General features: G+C 44.8%; 1 protein-coding gene, 1 long non-coding RNA gene and 1 other non-coding gene across 3 annotated transcripts in view; 1 reads left to right on the top strand and 2 right to left on the bottom strand.

The window, feature by feature from the left end:
• The window catches only part of LOC144938195 (uncharacterized), a 13,112-nt gene extending 6,125 nt beyond the window's left edge, over window positions 1–6,987 (bottom strand). Inside the window, exons 1-2 of the long non-coding RNA XR_013637826.1 lie at window positions 6,721–6,987; window positions 6,339–6,442 (exon numbers count right to left, since the gene is read on the bottom strand). This is a non-coding gene — a long non-coding RNA (uncharacterized LOC144938195). The remainder of the gene's footprint in view (window positions 1–6,338; window positions 6,443–6,720) is intronic.
• A 78-nt stretch (window positions 6,988–7,065) lies between these two features.
• TRNAQ-UUG (transfer RNA glutamine (anticodon UUG)) lies at window positions 7,066–7,137 on the top strand. Its single transcript has one exon. It is a non-coding gene; the product is annotated as a tRNA-Gln (tRNA).
• Window positions 7,138–11,355: 4,218 nt separating this feature from the next.
• Window positions 11,356–17,960, bottom strand: part of LOC144938196 (calcitonin gene-related peptide type 1 receptor-like) — a 142,465-nt gene continuing 135,860 nt past the window's right edge. The window contains exon 13 of the mRNA XM_078865996.1: window positions 11,356–15,960. Coding sequence (XP_078722122.1) covers window positions 15,622–15,960 — 339 coding nt within the window. The 3' untranslated portion in view covers window positions 11,356–15,621. The remainder of the gene's footprint in view (window positions 15,961–17,960) is intronic.

Raw genomic sequence — 17,960 nt, forward strand, 5'->3', positions numbered from 1 at the left:
TCACCAGCGTGCGCCTGCACCACCCGGTTACCACTTTGAAACGACCCACAAACGTCTGTATCCATTGCTGCAAGAATGTTAGCTGCACTAATCGGCAATCGTGGACTATTTTCAACGTGGCAACACTGTTTTAGTGTGAGCACTCACTACTATCACTACGACAAAAGTGAGCCCTCATATTTTTCCGTTATTGAATAACGCTAACGTTGGTGTTCATGCGTGGCACAGCCAAAGGTATTTGAGAATCCCATTCGGCCTTCAGTAGGGAAATGGATCGCCACCCTGCTCCAAAGGGAATCATGTGAGAGGTCAAGAGGCCGCGACGATTGAACGTCTCAAATCCAAGCAAAAGCGGGGGGCCAACTCGGGACCGTCGTGAAATTAAAAGTGACAGGATGATGGAAATGAAGGAAGCGTTTGAGGATTTAGTGTCAACAAGTACAGAAAACAAACACTTTCTAAAATAGACTTAGCATCACAGTGTGCTTAGTTCTTGAAATGTTCTAATCGCTAATTAACTCGCAAACAAAAAATAGCAAGCAAACACAAAATAAACTCGACGTAAAAACGTTAAAAATAAGTCGTGCAATTTGCAACGTGCCCAATATTTCACGGACATAAATGACCATGACTGCCAAAAAGAGGTAAGAATTTTCCCACGACTATTTTAATGTCATGAAGTGTTTTTTCCACTTCCAGCATTTCTCAAAAACGAATGCTGACGTACTGCCAACCAGTGCAGCTTTCTCGCCGACCATAAAAAAAGCCAATGCATGTCACCTAAATAACATCAGAGAAGAGATGACTGTGCGATGTACTTAATCAACAAGCACAATGCTGGACGGCAGTGGAAACAATTAGTAAATAACACGTAGGCTTTCGCGACCAATATTATTAATAATAAACGTTTTTGGGTTTGATCGCGTTATTTATAAATGTGTCGTAACCCTCCACCACCCGACACGGCCAATCAGCAAAAAAAGTGTCACGTTGACAAAAGACAAATAAAACTTGACGTTAGGAAAAACTGCCACTTTTTTCAAATTTTCTTTCTGTGGATTTCACACCTGATGATGATTGCTTGTGTTGCAGTCGAAACGTCGTGAGAATTTTTATTGTTTTATATTAATATATATTTTTTTATTATTTCCCTTCTACGTGACTTTACCGAAAGAACCAAGAATATAAAAAGACAAATAGTTCACTACTTTAGCCCACCGGTGTGTTGAAGAGTGAATCCACAACATTTACAATGTTTGAGTACTCAAAAACCCCAAAACTTTATTATGAATAATTAGTAAATACTCGCCTGTTCCCGTTACCGTTCAACACACCGATACAACTGCGTAGGTTTTCACGGTTGTGCTGTATACCTCTCTGATGTGCATACCTATCAACCCCTTAGCAATGCCTATCTTATTACAGATAAATTCAGACCTTATTGGTCACCCTGTGCCCTTATAAATCTCAATGTTCATCCTACAAAGTCCCATCACAAGGGAGAAACACAAACAAATAGATAAATGTGATTTTTTTGTTGTATGTCGTATGGACCTTAAAACTCAATTTCCCTCCACAATAATACAGGGTAAACCGTATGGGTTGACAGGTATGTATGTGCTTTTGAGCTGCGCAACTTTTTTGTGCGGCGAGATGTGTGAACGTTTCGCTTCGCGAGCTGGGAGCGCTTTTTAATTCGGTTCTTGTAGAAGCTCCCCCAGCACGTGGAAGAAAACGTCAGACAGTGCGGAACAATGTGTGGCACAAACCTGAAAGCACATCGGATAGCACCGATGCGCTTGACTGGCCAGTAACGGTTTTTCAGCATTGAAGTCAAGTCACACTTTCTGGCTGCTACTTTATTGCCTGCAAGCTAATGTCTGCGCTGACTGCAGCCTGCAATGGGAATTCCAAGGAAAATTGGCAAATCAAAACAAATGTCAAAATCACGAATTAGCAACCTGGCCTACATTTTCAAGTTGCAAACGAGTCAGCACTTCAAAACCACACGCACAAAATACATTCAAGTGTAGAGCCCATTCGATTCCTTGAGCAACTTTATGTTAAGTGATTGAACTTGAGAGGCCAGTTTTCGTCTATTTACAACATCAAGAGACGATACAATGCCGATTATGGCATTCTCACGCAAACCCACAGCAATTGTCGAGTGTGGTACGATTAGAACTCAGATCAATAGATTACTTGTCCAGATTTCTCTTGCAAAGAATACCATTGTTTTATTGGAAGCTCGCCCTGCAAAAATGTTTTCATCATAATGCACATGGAGGCTTTAAACGTTGTTCATAAAAAAAAGTATGCGACTTTGTTAAGTAAAGGTAAGTGTTTATACTGGTAGGAACGAAGTGGACCAGACCACCAATAGATTATATCGTCCGTCCGTCCGTCCGTCCGCGTTTGTCCGTCCGTCCGCGTTTGTCCGTCCGTCCGTCGGCGTTTGTCCGTCCGTCCGTCCACGTTTGTCCGTCCGTCCGTCCGTGTATCAACATCGCCCCCTACTGCAAACACTTGGCATGACCCTGTCCGACAAGATGGCCGCCCGCTCCCCCTGCGATATGTGAATTAAACAAGATGGCCGTCGCTTCCGGCGCATCACGGCAAAACTTTAAACTTTGCTTCAAAATTACTTTACTGAAACGCAGCACGTTTATTTAAAAAATTACGTTACTGAAACGCTGCACGCTTTTATAACACAGAGACAAGAAACATTTATTAACACAGAGACGAGATACATTTAATCGCCTTATTTGTGCACGAAAAGCACGGCACGAGGCCTAGTGCGGCAGGCTTCGTGAGGCCTAGTGCGGCAGGCTTATTAACACAGAGATGAAACGCAGCACGTTTATTTAAAAACAATTATTTTACTGAAACGCAGCACATTTTTTTAACACAGAGACAAGAAACATTTATTAACAGAGACGAGATACATTTAATCGCCTTATTTGTGCACGAAAAGCACGGCACGAGGCCTAGTGCGGCAGGCTTCGTGAGGCCTAGTGCGGCAGGCTTATTAACACGGAGATGAAACGCAGCACGTTTATTTAAAAACAATTATTTTACTGAAACGCAGCACGTTTTTATAACACAGAGACAAGAAACATTTATTAACACAGAGACGAGATACATTTAATCGCCTTATTTGTGCACGAAAAGCACGGCACGAGGCCTAGTGCGGCAGGCTTCGTGAGGCCTAGTGCGGGAGGCTTATTAACACAGAGATGAAACGCAGCACGTTTATTGTTGTTGTTGTGCATATTGGCAGTGGTGCCTGACTCGACTGAATCTGCAGCCCGGCAGCGGCAGAGCAGGGGCAGCGAGAGGCCTCGTCGCTGCTGCTATTCACTCGCTTATAGTTTTACCGTGTTCACTACATCTCTGTCGTGTTCACTACATCTGCTGTGTTCACTACATCTCTGCCGTGTTCACTATCATCTCTACATCTCTGTCGTGTTCACTATCATCTCTACATCTCTGTCGTGTTCACTACATCTGCTGTGTTCACTACATCTCTGCCGTGTTCACTATCATCTCTACATCTCTGTCGTGTTCACTATCATCTCTACATCTCTGTCGTGTTCACTACATCTCTGTCGTGTTCACTATCATCTCTACATCTCTGTCGTGTTCACTATATCTCTGTCGTGTTCACTATCATCTCTACATCTCTGTCGTGTTCACTACATCTCTGCCGTGTTCACCACATCTCTGCCGTGTTCACCACATCTGTCGTGTTCACCACATCTCTGCCGTGTTCAATACATCTCTGCCGTGTTCACTACATCTGCTGTGTTCACTACATCTCTGCCGTGTTCACTATCATCTCTACATCTCTGTCGTGTTCACTATATCTCTGTCGTGTTCACTATCATCTCTACATCTCTGTCGTGTTCACTACATCTCTGCCGTGCTCACGCCATCTCTGCCGTGTTCACCACATCTCTGCCGTGTTCACCACATCTCTGCCGTGTTCACCACATCTCTGCCGTGTTCACCACATCTCTGTCGTGTTCACTACATCGTATTCACACACAAGTATTTCTACTTGTGCTGCAATCTTTGATTATTTAGCTGCTGGCTGCATGTTTGGTGGCGATGCTACCGTTATAGCAGGACCAACTTCGGTTGGTTCTGGGTCCATGGAAACGACGCTTTTCACTGCGAGTTTGTAAAGGGTTCCAGCAGCAAATGCGGTCTCTGTTTCAGCAAGCATCTTTTCAACGTGGGCATCCAGACAACCATTGGGGTCTTCAAAGTCGTGGTTGTTTTCGGTATCCATGTCGTGCGCGCGAATAAAAACTCGAAGTGCCAAACAAACACTGCTCAATGTAGTACTGTTATATGAATATGCCAAACGCCCGTTTATTCAACTCTATGTAGACGACATAAAATGCACCAAGGTGCCGTTTATTCCCTCTATTTTATTTCACCTTTATACTAGTAAATGCATTCGAGTTTCCCCATCTAAGGTCAATTAATCTCAGATGTGATCGTTTGGAAATGAAAGACTACGAGTCTTTAAATCTCACAGCGTTTCTTGTCAAAACAAACACTTTTAATTAACGTTACACTAGAATACAGTAATTTTTTCTTTAACTCCTCTATACCCGGTCGATATCCCTGTAGCGGTACTAAGTATTATTCCTACCAGCCCACCCCGCAGGGTCCTGTTTTAATATACATGCCAATGATTATGCATGCACAGGATGAGGACCTCTCCTGTAACCATGCAGGAAATGGGGGTTATTTGGCCATACTTCACCACACCGGTCAGTGTGGCTGGAGAAGGCGAAAGCATCGACATTGGGCATAGTACTGAAATAGTACTGGTAGGAACCTCTGGTTACACTAGCCCACAGGGGATTATTGTGTCCGTCCATCCGTCGTGCAGGGAGGGGCTGAGTGGGGAGGGTGGGAATGGGTGGGGAGGGTGGGGAGGGGCTGGGTGGGGAGGGGCTGGTCACCCCGTGGTGCCCTTATAAAACTCAACGTTTAACCTACTCACGCCGGCTTGTGCCCGCCCTCACAGTCGGGCATATTTGCGGAATACACCACGCCGCCGTTGACCCTGGCCATTGACCGAGCAACCCAACGTTCCTACCAGCTCCCTCCGCAGGAACGTGTTGTTTACGTGACAAACCTCACTAACTTTAATTCTAGGTTTGAAGCTTTCGTGACTGCAAGGATTCATATTCTTAGGTTTTTTCGGTAAAGTCACGTAGGTAAAAAATTAAAATTTATAAAAGTAAAATAAAATAAAAATCACGACGTTATGGAGGCAACGCAAGCTTCCGTCTTCAGGTGGAACCGTCACAGCACGATAACTGTATCAAGTGTATATATACTGGTTGAGGGTGGGAGGAGCCAAGGTAGGCCCTGAATATTATTTCTGTGAGGTTCGGTGCGGCTGAAGCACGCTGTTAGGAATGAGCCTTTGTTGTGTAAACTAGGTGCGGATGATGTACAGGTGCGTGTAAATGGGACTGAGCCTTTTTGTTATGTAGAGATGATGCGGCTTAAATCGCTGCCAGGAAATGAGTCTTTGTTGTGTAGAATGGTTGACTGAGCCTATTATTATGTAGAGGTGGTGCGGCTGAAATCGCTGCCAGGAATGCTCCAAATATGTGTAGTTAAATCTAACTTTGACGAAGCGTTAACATTTACGCGATCTCTCACCCACCCCCCCCCCCCCAAAAGAAAAAAAACCGACCTCTATTAAGGACACTCGTCTAAGCTATCCGTTGTTTAAGCTTAATTCGTGTGGATAAAGAATCCCAACGCACACGGCGTGGCTAAACGCGGGCAATATGATCACCGTCATCCTCCCGTTTCACTTGTAATCGATAATTCATTAGACGTAACACGTCGGCTGATGATTCTCGATTGATTTTTTTCTTTTTTTGGGACAGATAAGACAATTGTGCTTAGGCGATCTGATACAAAAAACTAAAATCAATTGCGAATTACAATTCAGTATTGCAGCATTACAAGGGGGGCGGTAATCAATGTTTTTCTGCAAGGTCCAAGCAAATAAAAGGGGAAATATTGTGAAGTTACTGATGGAATGAAGTTAGCAGTGGCGCAATTGGTTAAAGTATCACATTTATGACCGTGCACTGTGAAACTTAAGTTCGACTCACGGCTACGGAACGCATCATTGGCAATTGATAATTGAAACAGTCCTTTATCAACACGTATTGACCAGCGTGGTGAAGTATGGTCAAGTAAAACAACAACCCCCACAACTTACACAGCTTGGGACGGCCTTAATCCAACGATTGATTGACGATTAAAATCGGTTATAGTTTCACGGCAACACTTACCCCGCGGAGCTGGCAAACTCCGCCGGCAGACGTGACTCAAATCCCGCAGGAAGATCAGGCAAGGGCGGGGCGGCCTCGGGGCATAGGCCTCGCTCGGAGTTTTCCTGAAGAACAATGTTGCACGCAGGATGTATACATTCTTTAACACGTAATATTTATAATATAACATGCAGCACTAGACTGTAAAAGTGCAATTTTAAGAGCCGTGAGCGAGGACTGTAGCATTAAACTCGCGGACTTGATCATACAGAGAGGCAACCCAAAACGTCACGTCTCAGGCTTGAAGAATTGAACAGAAAGTAAGTATCTGAACGAGTTGTTGGACTCAATTAAGATTTAACTTAAAAGAATCAATAAGAACGAATGTGTGAAGGATTATTACATCGTGAGAGATGACGACGGAGGCTTGGGGCTGTCGCTCTTCATGCAGCAGTGGACAGACCACGGCTGATGCTGAACTTCGTGACATTTTAACATTCTGACGATGCAACTCGTGTATGAACATTTCCAACCAATTCATCATCATCCCATTACCGCGAAACTAAACAACGTTGATAATTATCGCCGCGATAAAAAAAATTGCTTCGGATTTTTATTTTTGCTTCATTAAATTTCACGTCCGCGGTAGTTGACCCGAGGTGCCCTGCAATGCAGCAGTGGATCAAGCGTGGCGGAGAGGGCCCATGGTAGATTGTTATACCGATTTGGGTCAGCAGCGCGTATAGGCGGTCCCATGGTGTAATGGTTAGCACTCTGGACTTTGAATCCAGCGATCCGAGTTCAAATCTCGGTGGGACCTCATTTTTTTACTTTTATTTTTTTTTACTTCCACGCCCAGAGACAGAGATAAAATAAGAATGCTCCCATCGTGGAGCGATTGAAAATTAGCCCGTGTTTCTTTAAAGCTGCCGGGGTAGATTTTACCCATTTCCATCGCGACCTTTTTGTGCAGAGATTTGGTGGACGAGGCTTGCCATGAGGCCTTTTCCCTCTCGCAAACGAACTGATGATGATGACGAAGTGCATCTTGCGTTTTCACTTTGCCTAAGTTGTACCTCCTCGCTCAGCTTTAAATATGTTGTTGCCTTCGATTCAAGTCTCTTTCCCACCACGTGATGTAAATAAAGCCATAAAGAGGCTGAGCGAGTTGCCGTTCAGCGGGTGTAGTTTTGTGTTTGTTGTTTCCGTACTTGATGTTTTGTTTGAATCATGTGACTGTGGGTTTACTCCCCAACAGAGTTGTTGCCGGTCACATCGGCAGGGGGCGACATCTCGTCCTTACAGACTCCACGGCGTACAATGGAAGGCAAATAATAATTACTTGGGGTCACCGATGTATGCTGGGCAAACCCTTACCCATTTAAGTCACTTTGCAACCGCGTTAACGCAAATATGCAACCTTATCGTGAATAATACCGCTTTGTAAAACGTTTCTTTGAAAATCAAGGTGGCAAGCGGTAGTAAGATTGGCAAGTTTATTGTCGGCATAATATAAATATGCATTTTTTTTCCACAACAAAGGTTTTTGGGTTAGATCGCGTAAGTATAAATGTGTCGTAACCCGCCACCACCCGACACAGCCAATTAGTAAGGGATTTGTCACGTAAACAAAACGCCAATCAATTACTACTTCAGCCCACCGGTGTGTTGGAGAGTAAATCCACAACACCATGTGTCATAGCGCATTTCTTTTGTACATTTACCCAAATTTTATCCCAATTGTCCCGTCAGCGTCATGTCATAAGAATAAGCGTCAATTAGAATCTCTCGGAGAGGAGTGCAACTCTTCGTGTTAAAGGTACCACGGAAGCGGACTACACAGAGCTACTTCTGACTTCTGGTCCGCCTGGTAGAGGGCAGACTTTCCGACCTGATCCCCATAATGAGTGTAACGTTCGTTGCATGATTGTCAAGCCAATATTGACTTGATTTTAAGATTTCGTGACAGCAGGAATCCATACTCTTTGGTTCTTTCGGTAAAGTCACGTAGGTAGAAATAAAACAAATCACGATGTTTCGATCGCAACACAAGCGGTCGTCATCAGGCCGCTTGTGTTGCGATCGAAACGTCGTAATTTGTTTTATTTTATTTCTAACTACGTGACTTTACCGAAAGAACCAAAGAGTATGCAATATTTACTACTCAAGAGGTTTTTTATATATATAAAGTCAGCACTTTGACCACTGAGCAACCCAGGCCACCTCTGGATTGAATATTTTAACTGTCTAATACGGGACTTTAATCAACTTCTAATTTTGGACTAACCTTGCCCCATGAGTGAAACCAATCAACTTCCAGACATTGTTTGGCAGCCCCAATTGGAAAATCATGTGGTTAGGATTTTTCTAGTTATAACCGCATTCTCCACTTGTTTTTGCCAAATTTCACCTTTCCAGATCGTATAGGATTGCATAAAATCGAATCTGCACGGCAGATCAGCCCCACTACACCTATGCAAGTGGCATTCAAAGGAAGCCCGCTATGCAATTTCAAAAACACCGACCACACCATCGACCACACAGCAGTGAACCAAGGTGAACTCTAAAACATTCAGCAAGGGCATCCAAAGCAATCCACAGCACATCAACTGAAGCCATTTCCTTGCTCAATAATCTTACAAGTTACTATACATCCAGCCACAAGCAAGAGTATTGGAATTTGCATCAGATCACCTTTAAGCATAAGATGAACAAAGTGAAGAACAATCATAATCAACATTACCAGTCTGGCAAGAGTAGTGGTGATGTAGAAGGAATGAGTTTCGGATTTATAAATTTAGGATTTTTAAGAATGTTAAGTTTTTTTCTTTCAGATCATTTACATTCTGTAATAATAACTTCATGTGTATCTGCGATAATACAAATTACATCACACGATGCAACTCGTCACCACTTTCGGCGAGGAGCGTACACATGTGACGTCATGCTTTGTGACATCATGTTTTGTGACATCACATTTTCGGATAATCCGAAATTTTGTATCTGGTTCCGATTTTCAAATTGTTGAACGAATATCCCCTTGATTTAGTGTATATATTTACAAATATTTGAGGCCAAATTTCCAACTTCCAGCCTCAACAATCCATCAGACAAAATTGTCGTACATTCAGTATCTTTAATGGGCACACATTATAATTTACACTGGATACAGGGACATATACTGTATTGAAAATACAAAAATATATATACTGTACTTTACACACACAATGCCTACCCTCCCAGCTGGCGTAGAATATACCACATACCAAATGCAATGCAATCTCTGTACAATTTTTCTTTCCCACATCGTTTCAGATTATATATATATTTTTACATGGCTGTTTGCATTTAAAGAAATGAAAATGTTTCGCGCACACACAAACACTATATATTAGATACCGTACTGTATTAGTAGTAGTACAGTAACCATACGTATATAGTACAGCTGGTTATAGCCTATCCTTTGTGAGCATACCTACGTACAGTACTCATATTACATTAAAGATAAACTGTGCTTGTCAAATGCAGCGTCCTTGAAAGTGATCCATTATTGACGTGAATCAGCAGACACGCACGCAAGAGATTTGAACACGTGTGTTATGAAGTACCATTTAAACGCGAATGCATTGGTACAGGACCGTAAAATAACACGGTGTCGTTACGACATCTAAGTCTATAGTAAGATCGACTTATGGCTTCTGCTGTTTACAATAGTATACGTTGTGCTGTACACGTCTGACGATTAGCAATGCTTGCGTCCTTCAAAGTGCCTAAAATACAGTAACTGGTGCCCATGGTCACCAAAACTTGACCTCAACGAAAATCCTCTAAGTCATTGCCAAGATATAAAAAAACTCAAAGCCACTTCCATCAACAATTACAGCCGTCCAAATATTAGTGTGTTGTTGCTATACCACCGAACCACATCCCCTAATATTACGCTATTTTTGAGTTCTTCAACGTTTGCCAAAAACAACATTTTCAATTCCCCTGAATTATTCATCTAGAAATAATTTAAAGTACTCATGTGCTGAATTGTGGAATGAAACAATATCAATTTACATCGGGCCAAGATATTTTTGATACCTTCGTGATTAGCAGTGCCCCCGTATATTTTTTTGCAACCTGTCATAATATATCTTTCTTTGTTGAAGCAAAAAAAATAATAAATCAGTGAAAATCACTGAAAAGCCAGGGCACTCATAACCCTAATGATTATACATTGACAAGCCCCCAAATTACCGAGGATATGGATAGGGTGTAAAGGTGAGTAGAATCAACCAGCCTACCTATCCCCTTTGAGTAAGGTGATATTTTTAAATCCTTTATATTAAGTTCACTTGCTTGCGCGCTTACGACCGTGCAAATCTTTCGGTCGTTTTTTAACCCACTTCCCGTGATCCAATCGAGCTGACATTTTGCACACAGACTCGTTGTGCGTGACAATTTCGTTTCGTGAAAAAAATGTTCCAAAATGTTACACTTTTTAGGTAAAAAAAAATTATATTTAATTACCAATTGCTTAATGTTGGCAGGCAATCATCTGACCCATAGGTGGCAGCCATCTCAAGCCAGAGGACGAGAGGACTCGAGCCGCCCGTTTCAAAGACCAATGTGGGCTGGGTTGCGGCCCATTGAACACGCATATAAAGAATTTATAATGAAAAACTTTGTTTTTACGGGTTAATTTTTGTTGTATGAAGGTGCGGGACTTCATGGCGTTCTCTCACTCCATTCACATTCACTTCGCAAACGATGTTGATAGTAACTTTAGAACTGGCACTAACCCACCAAGCGTTGCAACCTGCTCTCATTCTCGTACAAACGCATTGTCCAAGAACAATTTATTTGACCAAGTTTCCGCTACAGTATTTGTACACACGTCCTCCTATACGAGACAATCAGTCAACCAGCTCAGAGAGAATTCTATTTCGCAAGCACAGGGGACCTCTCTTGCAAAAACACACGTCCAAAGCTTGGCTTTGTTATACAAAGAACATTATCATTATTTAAGCTGGGGGGAAATGAGGACAACCTTTTCAACAGGTCTAATTTTAGTTGTGAGAAGGGGGAGGCAGAGGATGGAGCGGCGGAGGCACAAATTTCACAATGTTGTGCACTGTACCCAAAATTCCCAGTTGGGGAATTGAGTCGAGAGTTGAGTGGGGGTGGGGGGGGGCAGCCAAGGGGACATTTTTTCCAGGGCAGTCAGCTGCCTGTGTTTCCCTCCCTGTACACGTGTCCCCGTTGGTCAATGCGGAGAGAGCGGAGATTTTGCAGAGGATCTCTTTAAGGGTTTCGCGTGCGTCTCGGTGGCCCGAGGGACCGGGGGATCCAAGCTTGATCTATGAGAAACGTAAGGCGTGCTGCTGCTGCGGCGGCGGCGGGGAGAGAGAGAGAGGCGCGGGTGAGACTCCCCATGCAGGAAACATCTCACTTTCAGGAAACAGAAGATATTGCCAAGGTGGTCGAGCGGTGGGAAAACGACGAGCTCTCAGCGCCAAGACCAAATTGAGCGTTATCCTTTTGGCCGAATGAAGGCGAGCCAGGGAGCTTTGTTCTCGTTCAGCGATCGCACACACACGGCGAGGGGGCCGATGTCGGTCTGCATCGCATGCGAGCGTGTCGTTTCCGTGAAAGGGGGGCCCCCTCCGCACCGTTCTACGAGAGGACATGGTGTCACGGTTCAACGGAAGGACATCAACGCAGCACAAGGCAGCTTGACAGGGCCCAGGACGTTTCGAGAGCTGTCAAGAGCCGTCGTTTGATAATTACCAATGTAAACATTTGTGAATATTTTAAGAAAATGCAGGCACCCATGTTACTTTAGGATTTTTTTTCTCTCTCCCCAAGCGTGTGTTCAAATTGTTTCAATGCAGAACCGTGAGAGATAACCACGGATCGGAGAGGCCTCCATCCACTGGCTTCATCCAGAAGCAGATTGATCGTGGCTGATATTGATGATGATGAATATTATATGTAATTATTTATAAAAAATGTTTTCCTCGTTTAATATTTCTTCATTGAGTTTTGTTCAAATGGATGTTTCTACATTGTCCTGTTTACTACGTTGAGTTTATTGAACAGTTTTATGTACGTATTTTAATCCAAGTCTCCTTTTCCAAAGAGGCTACAAGTCACAGGGGCCCTTCCCTCATCCTGGAGGTCCTTTCTATCCAAGAGCAGCCACTGTGGCACATGGAGCCTTTATGTATTCACATTACAATGTAAATCGTATTTACATAGGGCAAAGGTGCATCGCTGCAGTTGCTTGCTCACACAACTGTGCTGGTGGAAGAGCCTCAATTAGAAGGGTCTCTACATAACTCTTCCACGCTGGCGAGATGTCTTGGATGAGGTGGGAGCACCCTCAGTTTATCCCCAACCAACGCGTGACCAGCCGAGTATTTACATGCGCTATAAATATATTCTCCTTCAAAAGGCTCACGTTCTCTGTTACGCCAGGTGGTGCCGTGCTCTACTCTACGCTCACCAGGGGATTCACAGCAGCACAGCTTCAAAGCGTCCCTACCGCTGGCCATTATGAGTCAAGAGACAGAACGAGACCTAAGCGACCCATGTCAAACGAGGATAACCGACTGCCCTTGGGCAGACCATCGCCTATTTGCCCTGCTTGGAGATTCAGGGGATAGGACGTGGAATTATTTCTTATTCATGTCCTATCTCTCAACCGTCCGCCACCACTATTCGATGAATTGTCAAGATTCAGGATCGCTCCTCGATGTAAGAATCAATAATTTTTTTTCCCATTTTTGATTTGTTTCATTGTTTTTGTTTGTATCTCAGTACAATTTTGTTCAGTCGTTTAGCAAAATGTTACATGAACACATCGCTTACAATATCGTTTGCATAAAACGTAAATAATACATGTCTCACACGCGCGATTCGATGCGTGTTATCGTGAGTATAAGGATCGATTTCAATAGATTGTTGTATAATCCTTTGTGACGACAGGTCAATAAAACTATCGTACTTTTTTATTTTACCAGGTAAGGCCCACTGAGCTAAAGAGCTATTTTTCAGAAGTGACTTGGCCACAAATGATAGCTCAACGAAGTGGCTTTTCATCACGTGGAAATTTATAGCAGCCAAAAATACTCCGAACGCATTTCGATTTAAAATGTGGAGGCAAAAAACGGAGGACCCGGAGAAAAATCCACACGACCTCGAGGAGAGAGACACGCAAACTCCATTTATACAGGCGTCAGGGCCGGGATCAAACCCATGACCTCCTGTACTCCAGGCGAGGTAGTTAACATCTCGCCACCACGACGTGTCTGTAACGTCGGGCACGTGGACGGAATTGAATATGCGATCCAGATTTATGGCCAAGGGCGACCTGGATCCAGACTATGGCATCGGTGACGTACAGCAAACTGCTTCAGAGAACAATCGCCGTGCCGAACGTGTCGCGTTAGCAATTTGCCAACAGATGTTTGCTTTAATCGACCCATTAAAAGACGTGTAGCACATCTCAGACGTATGGAACACGACCGCAGTAGATTGTCGTGCATCTCAGGGATGAGAAAGCGAATGGCTTACACAGCCTGTTTGACGGTCACATTACTTACATCACGGCTACTTAACTCTGGAATTAATCCTACGCACTGCCCGACATTCAGTGTCAAGCATCGTCCATCCTATTTGTTTTTACATTAATTATCATCATCATGTTGTCACTGTGTTAACAAACAACTTACACAAACAGTTAAATTACGAGCAATGACAAAACTATATTTCAAAATTACACGATTTTGTGACTATAAATACATGTTTGTACTGCAGTTACACACAACGCATACACACATAAACTGTCTTAAATAAGTATTAATTTCTTAACTCCATTTAGGAAATAAATACAAGGATCTTAATATTTTCCGTGAAAAAAACAACCACCTTCAACACAGAACGTAATCCTGTTTGTTTTTCTCTCCCTCCCACCGCACCAATCACTGTTCACATCCATCACGGATGGCATCTATGGCGTGCCCTGTTCTCATGGCGATACATTTCGCTGTTCCATTGTAATTAGCCCAATTTGCATTTTCGACACAAGCAGCTTTCAACACGACTGAACAAGCCGCGCATTTGCTCGGGAGTCCTTTGTGTAAGATGATAACATTTTTCGCCGAGAGTTCCAATTTCTTCCGCCTTAGCTCCTTTGCAACATTTTTCGCTTCTCCCACGTGACCACCACTTGCCGTCGACAAAACTGCTTCGAAAGATTGTTTCGCAAAAAAATAAGAACGTGAACGAACACCGTTACGGCACATGCTGCCCTCCGCCACTTCGTGCATTCGATCAATCTTGCGCTGCAGGATCACGGATTCCATAAATTTCGAAATGTCAATGATAGATGACTTATCGCTAAATTATTTCAGAAGGGGGTACGTCACAGAAAAATTAAAACGGTACATTTAACCGTGAGTGAATTAAGCCATTTATGTAATGCGACTTTAGCACAAGGCTGGCTTGTTGTCATCATCTGACGGAGCGCACTGTGTTCTAGCGGCGGTGTTGATTTGCAAACGAGCCAAACCATAACTGGACACCAAACCTTTCACTCTAATTATTTAGATGTGCTTGGAATATTTCCCCCACCCCCCTCCCCAAACACGGCACCTCAGTGCGAGCAACACTCTTTCCATTGACGTCGCCGCTAAATAGTCACACGTTCTGACCGCTGTGCTCAATGCGAGAACAAACAAATAGCGGAGTTGCAAACCTGAATGACTTAGGCACAGGCTGTTGGTAGTGATAGTTAGGCTCACCCTTGCAGCAGCCAAAACCATCGCAGAGCTGGCGTCGAGGGCCTGCTGCCCAAGTGGAACTGAATGTTAAAAGGCGCTTGTGTCCCAAGCGGGCAGAAACATTCTGGGTACAAACGTGGGGCGGGCGGAGGGTTTTTTTTTTAAACGAACGAAAAGGAGTCCTGGCCTTCGATTTGAAATGTCTACGTGTTTATTTATTTCAAAAGCTTGCGTATGCAGGTCTTCTCTCACCGTCCTTCTTAATCAGAAACCCAAGTTTGCCGGCTCTTTATTACCGAAGACGGGGTCGGCTGGGTGACGGGGGGGGGCTCGTGGGGGGTTAATTAATTTACTGCATTACAACCGTTGCCCTTGTTGGTGGCAGTCCTAAGCAGCGATTTAGCACTGACTGTCTATATATAGAAAACAAAATGACACTGCTGCAACTCGTTGCACTTAAATACCAAAAAGAACGCAGGTGTGCACGATGCGCGATCGTCTTGCGACGCAAACGCCACGACATCGCCACCAGGCTACGCTTTGGTCTCATTGAGCTTGAGCGCAAGCAGTTCGCTGTTGACGGTTCTCTTGCCGCCACCACTAACGCCGCCGCCGCCGCTGCCGCCGCCACCTCCAACCCCACCGACGCCCCCGGCACCGCTGGCACCAACGGCGCCAGCCACCGCTCCATTGCAGCTGCGAGCCTGGCCGTTGCCGGCCTTGACGAAGGCATAGGAGGCGGGGAGGGGGGCGTCCCCCACGGAGCCAGTGGTGCTGTACGAGGTCGAGCGCACGGAGCAGTGCTCCACGCGCCGGCGGTGCCCGAAGCGCAGGCGGTACTGCATCCAGTGGCGCCGCAGCACCGTCTGCACCTGCGCAGGGAAGGGCGGGGGGAGGGGGCACACGGCGGGAACACAGCACATTGGAACCGTGACGGTCAAAGCCAGGAGGTGTCGGCGGTTTGTTCGTTGCCGAACGGTTCTCCGGGTTGCCCGCAAAGAGCCGCTCGGTGCGATGTCCGACGGTTCGCTCCGCATGCTGGGGAGCTCCGTCGCGAGCTCATTGCGGCTCGTCGCACGGTTACGAGTGGAAATATTTCCGAGGCGACAGGAGGCAGAATGAAGAAGCTGTTGATGACCCTCGGCAGGGGTTGCTACTGGTCGCGAGAGACCTCCGAAGGGTTTGGGCGCGCATTGAGTAGACCGAGGAGCGCGTTGTTTGGCACGACAGCCGACGCGCTGCTTGGAGCTGAACAGATTCCCGGAGAAGAGAAGGCCTCGTGGAGCCAACCGTGAGGCGTCGTGCCGGACAACGCGCTGCGGCGACCCAAGTGATTTTATTTTTGTCATCCGAGACTGTTGATTTTCATGGCAAATATTCAGCACATTAGTTTTGTAACCACCGCAACTTCATTCGACGCCGGCTTGCGCAAGGACGTAATAATTACCGCTCGTCACTGCACAGCCCAGCGCTTTGTGTCAAAATATTGCCAAATTAGAACTACGTTAGCACATTACATTGAGCAAGTCTAAGTGCATCGTTTAAGCTAACTGCTTCAATAGAGAACAGCTATGAATGCACGTTTGCAGTTAATCAAAAGCACTTAACGGTGAGTTACAAAATCAATTTGGCAAAAAAGAAAATAATAGCTCCATTTTTTTTTTTAACAAACCCACGGAATTGTGCCACGCGCTGTAAGGGACAAATCGAATAAGCGTAATTACGTTTCATTACTGGGCGTAAATAAAGTGCAGAGACACTAATGCTGCCCTTAATCTGGCAGGAAATTATTTCCGATCTTAAATTATTATCGAAACTGCAGCAAAGTAGAGAACCCAGGTGATTAAAATATAGTCCGTATTTTTTTTCCATTTTCCTAGAAAACTGTAAACTGAAATAACTGCTAATCGAATAAACTTGTAAGTTGAAAAATTAGTCTGCAAGAGGGCCGTTTCCACTGCCAAACAGAAATTATAATACAAACAAAGCCATATTGTTTGGTTCTTACGGTAAAGTAATGTAGATATAAAAGAAAAAGAAAAATAATAAAAATAATAAAATAATACTTTTACATTTTAATAAAAACCACGACGTTTCGATCGCAACACAAGCGGTCGTCATCAGGAAGAAAAAAAAACGTCGTGGTTTTTATTTTTTAGAACCAAAGAATATGAATTCCTGCAGTCACGAAAGTTTAAAGTCAAAAAATAAAACAAAGCCAGTCGAGGTCGGAATGCTCAAAAAATCTACGTCGCTGATTGGCTGAGGGCCTGGCTCAGCCCCACTTATACGCGCCCTCGGATTGGCCGAAATTTGCGCTCGCGTGCATCACGCAAACGTACCGTTGATCAAAATTTCGACGTTCGTCGAAGCCATGGGGTTCCTATGGGTAGGCGAAACGTTCACCGAAAACCCGTTAACCGATGTCACTGTTAACCGAGGGACTACTGCGCTGAACGCTCTCTTTCTAACTCCGCCTCGGGGGTCCACAACCCAGTGGATACCTGAAGCAGTCCCAAGCCTGGATACGTAAAAAAGGAGGGCCGGGCGAAAGGGTGGCTCCGATACTTTTGGCCGTGGATCAGAGGTCGCAAATGGGTTTTGATTCCTTACCCGTACCCGTTCCCCGGCCGCACCAGGGTGGCAAATGGGTACCCGTACCCGGCCGGATAAGGGTACGGGTACCCGTTCCCTACCCGTACCCTACCCGAAATGAGTGACAAACGGTTACTCACCAGTGACTCACGGCCTACCCGTACCCGTACCCGGCCGGGTACGGGTAGCCGGGTATCGGGTAGGGTACGGGTATCGGGTACCCGGTTGCGACCTTTGCCGTGGATGAAAAAAAGCCGAAAGGAATCCAATTCACGTG

This window comes from Lampetra fluviatilis, chromosome 21 (genome assembly GCF_964198595.1).
Source record: "Lampetra fluviatilis chromosome 21, kcLamFluv1.1, whole genome shotgun sequence".
Taxonomy (NCBI): domain Eukaryota; kingdom Metazoa; phylum Chordata; class Hyperoartia; order Petromyzontiformes; family Petromyzontidae; genus Lampetra; species Lampetra fluviatilis.